Source organism: Delphinus delphis, chromosome 2 (genome assembly GCF_949987515.2).
Source record: "Delphinus delphis chromosome 2, mDelDel1.2, whole genome shotgun sequence".
NCBI lineage: Eukaryota > Metazoa > Chordata > Mammalia > Artiodactyla > Delphinidae > Delphinus > Delphinus delphis.
Window position 1 is genome coordinate 167,447,842 of NC_082684.1, and position 9,993 is coordinate 167,457,834.

The window sequence follows — 9,993 nt, forward strand, 5'->3', positions numbered from 1 at the left end:
CTGCGTATTTGAAGAGCATCACATCTGCTCTGCCTTGACCAGCAAATCAGCTGGTGGCAACTGTTGAATCTGCACAGAGTAACTCTGGCTTCTACCCTGAGAACTCCTGGGGTCTGCTGCCACCATCAACACCACAACGGCTGGTCAGAGCCTGAACCGCCAGCTGAACATGAGGAGATTCCAGAAGATGCACTGGCAGACCACGACACAGACCAGACGAGAAGCCTGACCAGCGCCAGGCCCCAGGGAGCTAACCCAAGGGCACAGCACTTTCTGGCTCCCCTGCCAGACGACACACACTACCCACCCTACCTCTTGCAGCCCTCCCAGAGGCAGCAGCATGAACCAGTGGCCACTCTTCCCACCACAGAAACCCTGCAGTACCCCCTGCCTGGCTGAATCTCAGAGACTCTCTAGCCCATGTTCTAGGGCTCAGCTCTGACACTTACTATGATGTTAGGAAAATTACACCTGAGCCTCATTTCCCCCTCCTTTAAATAAAACACAATAAAACCCACGGACAGGGTTGTTTCGAGGATAAAAAGACAGAGCAGATAACGTACTTAGAGTTCCTAGCACATCTCCAGGTATATAATAAATGCTTAATAAATGATGCCCCCAGAAAGAAAAGAATGATAAAATGACAACACAAACCTACATATAAAAACTGTACTGGTTATCTGTAGCTCAGAGGCAGCATGGAGTAATGATTAAGAGCATGGCTTAGAAGTCTAACACACCCGGGGGTGAATTTACTAGCTGTTAGACCTTGGGCATTTTAACCTCTCTGGGTCACAGTGTTTTCATCTATAAAATGGAGCCGATGCCTACCTCATATGGCTATTTCAAGGATTAAATAAGACAGATAATGGACATAAAACTCTTACATCAGTATCTGGTCTACAGAACGCTGCAGTAAATGTTAACCAGTTAGATGTACTGAAACATCAATAGTTTACTTACAAATTACATGTGTTCATTAATTTAAAGAAGTGCTTTACACCTACCTGCCAAAGTTTTATTACCCTAGCTAAAGCTGTAAATTTCAAAGTAGAAGCAACGTGTTTCTCTAAAACTATCCTATCAGCCAAACCAGCCTATTTCCCAATGAGTCTGAAATAGTGAGTTTTCACTGTAGAGATAAAAGACAATTAGAAATGAGGGAACCACGGGTTTATCCTTAATAGTGCATACAAATTGCATTGTAAATGCGTCCTAGACCTGAAGGAATGGAGGCTGCTAGGAACTGCTGATAATTATGTTATTCATCTGCTTTTTGAAAAATCAAAACAAGAAGTCTTTAAATAGTTTCAGTCTCACAGATAATATGCTCTAAGTTTATTCAGAACAATGCCTTCTCTGTTCAAAGACGCAAAATATGGCCAAGCTGGGGAAGTGACAAACACACTGAGCCGCTTTACACCACATCCAAACCCCGGAACTCCTTCGGACTCTCTTTTCCCCATTGGAAGATATACTGAAGACCTTCTTTCTAAGTCATCAGAAATAAATTTTTTTGCTTAGAATATGTCTTGCCTTATTTTTCAAGTTGTATCCCCTAGGGAGAAAAATAGTTTGGAAACACATACAAAAAGCTAATCTTGGGGGACTTCCCTGGTGGCGCAGCGGTTAAGAATCCGCCTGCCAAGGCAGGGAACATGGGTTCGAGCCCGGGTCCGGGGAGATCTTACGTGCCGCGGGGCAACTAACCCCGTGCGCCACAACTACTGAGCCTACACTCTAGAGCTCGCCAGCCACAACCACTGAGCCCACGCGCCACAACTACTGAAGCTTGCACGCCTAGATCCCGTGCTCCGCAACAAGGGAACCCACTGCAATGAGAAGCCCGCACACCCCAACAAAGAGTAGCCCCCGCTCGCCACAACTAGAGAAAGCCCACGTGCAGCAACGAAGACCCAAAGCAACCAAAAAAATTTTTTTAATTTTTTAAAATGTATTTGCATCAACATCTTTAAAAAAAAAAAAAAAAAGCTAACCTTGGCTCCTCTCTGCTGCTAAGCCCCAAAGCCTGGGCCCTACTCTCTCCTTCAGGCAGTGACCACGGCGGCCGCCAATTTCAGGTTCACATCCACCCGTCCACTGTTAGAGAGGAAGGGAGTCTCGTCCCACAGTTCTGCTTCTGGGAATCCCAGACAAGAACGTCAACTGGCCCAGCTGGGGTTACTGGTCCAGCCCCAGAGCCAGGGAAGGGGGTGCACTGTGAGGGATGCCTCAGAGCCACACGTTGAGAAACTGAATCGAAGCTGTGTCCTCAAAGAAGGGTCCCAGGTTCTGCTACCAGGGGAATGAAGGGGGGCTCCACAGACCAAATAACATCCTGTATCCTGCATGCCTTCCTCTTCTGTGGGGGGTTCTGTACCCGGAAGGGGAAACTCATCACATCTAGTAAAGTCGTTTCCATGGGGGGAGGGGGAGGGAGATGCCATAACAGAAGCACAATCATTTCAGATTTTCTCTTCTCCTTACTCCTACCAAACTCACATGTGTAGGGCACTAACTACGCTTCTTTGCTAATGGTTCTGTAAAAGTAAACCATATCTAATAACTTGATCCCCAAAGACCAGAGAGGTAGAGAAATCTTTTCTCTCCCTGAGAAGCAACAAAGATATACCAGCTGCGGTGTGTGTGTGCGGGTGGTAGGGGGGACACTGGCAGCCAGTCTATCCTGAGCAAAGTTTCCGAACTCAGGGTGTACATCTCCGATTTGGTAATTAGCACTTGCTCCCATTTACTGTTAATAATCTACTAATGTCCTACCTCCCCGAGTAAACTGAAAGCCATTTGTAGGCGAGAGCCATCGTCAGTCTCTTCATTTTCCCTTCTCTTGCACGAACTGTATTTCTCATTTTAGGCTCAAGTCATCTGGCTCTATGTCCCTTGCCATCTTTAACACCAAGTTTCTACCAACTCAGACTTGACTTCTCCACCTCATTTCTGGACACTCCAATACACACCTTGATGATCCTTCTAGCTACTCCATCTTGTAGTAACTTCACCTACCTTAGCTCAAACGACTTCGCCTCTAGTCCACCTTAGCCACATCCCGTCCGTCCCAGCAGCCTCCCCTTTGACATTCTTCTCCAGAAGCACAGCTTCCCAGGTAGCACAGTGCTGGAAAGCTGGCTTCAACTTCTGCTTCTGCCATCCGCTAATCATGTGACCTTGGCAATTGCTTAGCATTGCCTCAGTTTCCTCCTCTGTAAAATGGGGATTATAATATCCCTACCTCAAAGATTTGTGAGGATTAAATGAATCATACAGGAAAACCACATAGTAAGTGCTCAATAAATACTTGCCATTACTACCTGCCCCCTTACCCACTGGTACTAAAATTTCCCTTTGATTTTTTCCAACCCATCCTTGAGCGCTCTCTGCTTTCCCAGTATACCTACCCTACTAAGCTTTCCTCTTCCTCTCGACCCTTCCATCAGCACCTTGAATTCATTCTGAATTTGCCTTGCCTGCCCATATCCAACTTGATATTAATGTAATTATCCCAAGTCCTACTGGAGAGAATGACATAAATGCAGGGATGATCTCCATTATACCTTGATTATTTCCAGCCTTGGTGGACCCTCTCACAACCTTCCTGCTTCTTTCACCAAATTACCTTGCTTTTGAGAAAGCTTCTTTTAGCAGTGATAGATCGGGCTACTTACTGTTCCATCATTTGCTTTTTAGACTTTAACAATCTACCATTCCTATTAGTCATATCGACTGACCTCATTCATTTTTAAGACTATTATTAGATACTAGTACTATATTTTAACCATTCTACTGATGGAATAGTTGTTTAAAAGATTCTCACTTCTGATGGCTTCGTCTTTTCCATCTTGATGCCACTTGCTCTTCCTGAGGCATCTGTCCCTCCTGCTGACCTCTTATCCTCACCTCCACAAAACTCTGTTCCCTAGGCACCTACCACCCCGTCTGCTCTCTCCTACTTTGCTACTCCTTCTTGGTCTCCTTATCTGGCTTCTCCCAGACACTCGGCCTGTTACATTTGGGGCTTTCTACCCTTAACAATAGTTTCACATTTCTTCTCCATGTTCACTGGGCATCCCTGTCCACTGCCAGGCATCAGATATTTTTCTATTTGCTGACAATTTCCGAATCTAACCAATCACCCTCCTGAATTCCAAACAGGAGTTTCAAATTGCCTCCTGTGCATCCTGACCCATAGGCTTTACAGGCACTAGAGACTCAACTTGTCCAGAATTTTCATCCCCCTCCAACTCACCCGAAATCTAGGCCTGACCATCCTCTCCATGGCAACTGGAATGACCTTTTTTTTTTTAAAGCATAAACTGGATGTCACGATTCCTTCTCAGAATGTAATGATTTCTTTGCCCTTGGCAGGCGCTGTCTTGAAGACCCTTCTTCAGAGTCTTCACGTGGCTACCTCCTGCTTAGCCTTCAGGTCTTGGCTCAGATGTCACAGAGGGGCTGCTCTGCCTGAGCTAAAGCAGCACCCCCAGGCCTCCGCCAACCACTCTCTGTCTCATTGCTCTTGTCTTTTCACTGCACATATCACTCTCTGAAAGTATCTTCTTCGTGTATTTGCTTTCTTACTGCTTGCCTGTGCTCCCCTCTAGAATGTAAGCTCCACCAACACAGGGCTTTTTGTTTCCCCAGAGCCTAGAACACGGTCTGGAACACAGCAGGACAGTCAACATGAGTGGAATGAATAAGTAAATGAACTCCTCCTTTAAGAAGGAAAGGCCCGGCTTTGAAATTAATACTGGGCAACACGGTTCAACCTGAACAGATCGGTTAGGCTGTGAGATGTTTCCTAGCAGAACGTTACTACTCCTGTAGTCCCTTCCCGGTCACACACAGATTATCTGTGCATTACAGGCTGATCCCTGAACAAAGACTCTTAATGTAGCAAGTTAGCCCACACCGCACCCACAGATCACTTTAAACCTGACACGTTAAAACTACCACCTTTCATAGAGACCATTCTAAACCAAGCCGAAGCCAGCCAGCGGCCATAGGCCAAGACCAGATTTGATTCCAGGACACCGAGCGATGGGTACCCACCGAGCGATGGGTACCCACCGGGCGCTGGCTGACTTCGAGGGATCCCCAGGGATAAAGAGGCTCTGGCCTGGGACCCCATCCTCCCCTACCTTCTCATTCGGACGCACTACTAGCTACTCTGTACACACCCTCTCTAGTTGGCTCAGCGGGCCCAGCGCGCTGCTTCCCTTCTGACGAACCAGAGGCTCGCTCGACGGCGCTAGCGTGTCCTGAGCTCGCGCAGAGGCCCCACAGAAAGAGCCCTCGCCCGGGTTTCCAAGCTCAAGCTCCGTCCACTAGAGATCCTTTACTTCCTGGCTGCCCCGGAGCGCCCTCAGTACCCTTTCTGAAAACAGCACGTGAAGCCCGCGCTGAAGGAGTCAGGAGGGAGCGCGAGAGGAAGGAAGCCCACAAGAGCGGCCCGCGGGGGTCCTCGCAGGCCCGCCCGGCGCCCGGGGGTGACTCCCGGTGGCCGGCGAGAGTGGGGAGCCGGCGCCACCCGGCCTTCACGCGGGAGTAGCGGATTCCTGGCGCGGGGGGGCGAGGGGGACACTGAGGACACGGGGTGAAGGGATGTTAAGCGGGGGGTCAGGCTGGGGGAGGGGGAGGATGGAAGCGATCCCGTCGGGAGGGAAGAACAAAGCCGTGGCCCGCTCTCTCCCGAATGCATTTCGGGCGTTTAATCTAAAAGGGGGGGTGCCAACAAGGGAGGGGCGGGGAGCGCGCGACTCGGCCCCGAAACCGGAGTTGCATTTACCACGACGCCTCGCCCGTAGTCTGGCGCCTCCTCACGGCTCCCGGCCATGTTTCTCCGGGGAAAGCGGGAAGGAAAGAAGCGCGCGGGAAGAAGCCGGGATGGTGACGGGCCGGGAAGGGGTGGGGGGAGGGGGGGAGGGCGTGGGAGGGGGCCCGCCCCGCCCCGGGCCGCCGGGCGACCAAGCCGCGGCGCGCCGACGACCCCACGCCTGGCGCGGCTCCAGCGCCTCGGCCCGCGCCCCCAACCCGGGCGGCTGCTCGGGCGCTGGGCGCTGGGCGGGGAGGCGGGGCCCGGGGCGGGGGCGCGGGGCGCAGCTGCGGAGCGGCGTCCTCTCCACCTCAGCGCCGTCCCCCGGGCGCCCGCGCGTGTTCCCCTGCGGCCACCGCCCGTCTACGAGCCCCCAGCCCGAGCCCCGCGGGGACCCGCGAGACCCAGGCTGCCCGCGGCTCGGTTTTTACAGGAACAGAAAGCGTGCCCAGGTCCCCCGCCTCCCTGGGTCTGTCGTCCCAGCTTTCGGGCTGACAAGGTCCTTGAGTCCTTCCTGCTGACTTTCAGGCGCTGTTTATCCCAAGTAAATCCGCGAAAGAGCCTGCAGTAGAGGATGTTCTCGAAGTACGGCTGTGGGCGAAGCTATGATGTGTTTTTAAAATCCTCGAACTGCCCAGCCAGGAGGAGCTTGAAAGAGCCGTGCGGTGGCTTGTCCCTGAACCATGCCCGCGGTTACAGGATGTAGACTGGGAAATAGGGCCTTTCCTTTACCCCTTTCAGGGCGAAAAAAAGAGAGAAGTTTTGACACATCATCTACTTTGCCACTTTTGTAAGAACGTATGGTCAGATTTTAACTGTTTCAGGTTGCAGCTTAATGCCATCGCTGTTCCCAGATTCAGAAGACTTCTTTCATGAATCTTTTGTTAATTCAACCCCTGATCCCAGCCTTCCCCGGAATGAGGGTCCCGGTTCTTTGTCTGTTCCTCAAGGGCCCTGCCCTCCCTTTATATGCATTCATTGCCCTGGTCTTTTCCCTCCCGCCTCATCCTTTGCAGCCCCGCTCAGGTTTGAAGCCCCCGAGCTGAACTCGGGCCCCTCCGAAAGACTATTTTGTTCATCTTCGGGTCCGGCACAAGGGAGGGAGAGGAATGCTGATTTTGCTTGGTTTGAGGGGAAAATAGTTATCAATCAGTAATGTCACTCTGGGTTGGAAAAATGTTAGTCATTCCGACATGGCCACGCTCAGCCCTGTTTGTCCTCTCCTATGTGCCAGCACGTGGAAGGAAGGCAGCCTCGTGGATTGCTGAAATTAGGTGCTGTGCTTGTGGGCTGGCTCTCATAAACTGGGAGACAGTGTTTCCTGCACAGGTAAACATTTTCTCTCGATAAGTGTCAGACGTCCGTGTTTCGGGCCATTTTTATAGTCTGACCTCTTTTCTCAAAGGTGAGGGACCATCTTCTATTTTCATTGTCAAAGACCAGGCCCAGGAAGCATCTTCACAACCAAAGTCATTAAAACTTCCAGAAACTGAAAAGTGGTGATCCAACTTTAGAGTTCAGAAGACTCTTTTGGGGAGGCAGCCACCCGCCTACTCGGTAGGTTATGGTGGAGAAGCTCTGTGTTCAGACTCAGACATCTGCACCAAGACACTCAGGTGAATGTGATGCAATGGTTCACCAACCATGCCTTAAGGAATCCCACTGTCTTACTGCTGCAAAATCAAATTTACCCATAGGATGCTCAGTGTTGGTACATGGGCCTTAGGGACAAGAAACTTCAAAATAGGTTACAGATGTAGCTGCTCTACTGAAATCAGAAAGCTACTACTGGGCTTCCCTGGTGTCACAGTGGTTGAGAGTCTGCCTGCCGATGCAGGGGACATGGATTCGTGCCCCGGTCCAGAAGGATGCCACATGCCGCGGAGCGGCTGGGCCCGTGAGCCATGGCTGCTGAGCCTGCGTGTCCAGAGCCTGTGCTCTGCAACAGGAGAGGCCACAACAGTGAGAGGCCCGCGTACCACACACACACACAAAAAAGCTACTACTGTGTGCCCAGCCCAGGCACTGTGGAAGATGTAAAGGATATGGTAGATAAATCTTTCCTTAGAAAGGCCATTAATTAAATGTAAAATCCAATAGGTTCACAAGAAAAAAAAAAAAAGTCACTTACTTGAATGACAACAGGAATCTTAAGAATGCACACTCAAGAACATCCCGTAGAGACCCATAGGACATCCTATGAAGGATACAGAATGATGCACAAATCATTTTTTTAAATTCATTTTATTTATTATCTTTTTATATTTTGATAACATTTTGTGTGATCTACTTATACTTCTATACTTCGGACAGCATTAATGTAATACAATATACATTTGATATCACAAATAGCATTTGCAAGAACCGATGATACCCAAGAATAACAAATCATTTGTCCAGACTTTACTCTTAATCTTGCATATGAGGACTCAGAGGCAAAAATTCTTTTTAAATATCAAATTTCTGTTATGTGTCTAGTGCAATGGCTTCAGACCAGGATTCTGATTTTTCTAGCAATAATCCATATGACGTGAGCCACTGAGGCTAAGCCAATTACATCCATCAATATGCCTCAATTTTCTCATCGGTGAGAGAGGCAATACATTTCTGCTCTACTGCATATGAAGATGAGATTAACATGAGCTAACATGCAAGAGGATCCTTTGAAGAGTGCTATAAAACTGTTATTAATTAATTAATAACTGTGTTATTAATTGGAGATGCTGTGACAATGTGTGACCAAATGTTTATAAAGTTATTTGATGGGAAAATGAGAGGGTAATTGCATTTTTAAGATGGGTGTAGGGTGACCAACCACAGACAGTTATAATCTAGGGACAAGATGGGACTGGTATGAGAATGGATACAGTAGAAAGAGAAAATTATTAAAATAATGGAATTTTCCATAAAAAAGGATATTTTAGCTCAGATTGTCCATTTTCTGATACTCCCTTGAAGAAGCTGTAAGGATAAAGACGTAGATCTTTACAAAGTTAATAACCAGTAAATATACTTGCATTTTTTTGTCCTTCTCTTAATCCCCTTTTAGTTGGAGGTTCCTGCATTTTCAATTCTGAAACTGTCTAGTACCATTACCATGGTGTAAACACAAATATTTATGTTTACCTGAATTCTCCACCAGGCTAAAGACTTTGTCCTAAAAGTATATACTAACCTTTTGCCAGTTTGGTTAGTTCTTGACCTTTTGCCAATGTTAATCTGTTGTTGAAGGAGTGATTCAGTCTATGTGCTGAGTTGTTCAGAGCCAGTCACTCAGTGATACCACATTCGAAATCCGGAAGGGCATTTAGTTTTTTGAGTCCTGAAACATGAAAATAAACAAAAAAACGCTCAGCCTGGGAATTGTGTTGAAATCCATAAACATGTGAAACTTAATGACTCAGATTGTTAGTCACAGAGTAACTGATTAGAGTCTGGATGAAATCCATTGTGAACAAAGGCCAGTAATAATGATGATGATATTTTGCTTTTTCTTAGTGCAGAACAAAACCCTTTACAAATGTTACAAGTACAAAAAAAACAAAAAAAGTGGAAAGATACTTTCTTCCAGATATTCAGGCTAAGTAAGAATCTTGCTACCTTTCAGGTATTTTTTTTTCCCCTCAACATAAATATAGAAAAAAATATAGTTGCAAATAATTGTAACACACAACAATTTAAGCAAAAGCCTAATTAGTATTCAATTAGCATAGCAAGCCCTCTTTCCTGGCTTCTTGTTTGAAGCAGACTGGATCCAATGCGTAGTCTTAGAGTAAAAAGAAATAATGTCTCCATAACGGTTCTTACAAAGAAACCCAGGAGCTACATTCAGAATTACGTTTTGCATTATTACACTTTCACTGGTAATTAACCTTCCACTGAAGAACGCGGAGGATAAATTTGCCTGTTCTTTTGCAGTAATATCAGGCATGAGTAGTATCATCAACAGTAAGTGCTGGGCTGCTTCAGAGATATCCTCCCACTATCTCCCCATCTGACCGGAACAGGAATTGGATAGCTTCAGAGTAGAGGAATAATGTGTCCATGTGTTCCTCCAGATCTCAGAGTCCTGGCAGGCGACCTCAACTCTCTTGGCCACCATAAAGCAGTCATTGAAAGGACACAGCTGCAGGAACTAGAGGCTAAGGACTAAATAAATCCATAGT

The 9,993-nt window shown here is 47.6% G+C and overlaps 1 protein-coding gene across 4 annotated transcripts in view; it reads right to left on the reverse strand.

Annotated features, from left to right (window-relative positions):
* PRTFDC1 (phosphoribosyl transferase domain containing 1) overlaps nucleotides 1-9,094 on the reverse strand; it is a 93,523-nt gene extending 84,429 nt beyond the window's left edge. For 2 of the 4 annotated variants that reach the window (XM_060006220.1, XM_060006219.1), the window contains exon 1: nucleotides 5,801-6,072. In XM_060006220.1, coding sequence (XP_059862203.1) covers nucleotides 5,801-5,848 — 48 coding nt within the window. In that variant the 5' untranslated portion in view covers nucleotides 5,849-6,072. Of the gene's footprint in view, nucleotides 1-5,192; nucleotides 5,390-5,800; nucleotides 6,073-7,958; nucleotides 8,025-9,002 lie in introns of those variants that run through there. The other 2 variants (XM_060006217.1, XM_060006216.1) reach the window with 2 other exon arrangements.
* Nucleotides 9,095-9,993: the final 899 nt, after the last annotated feature.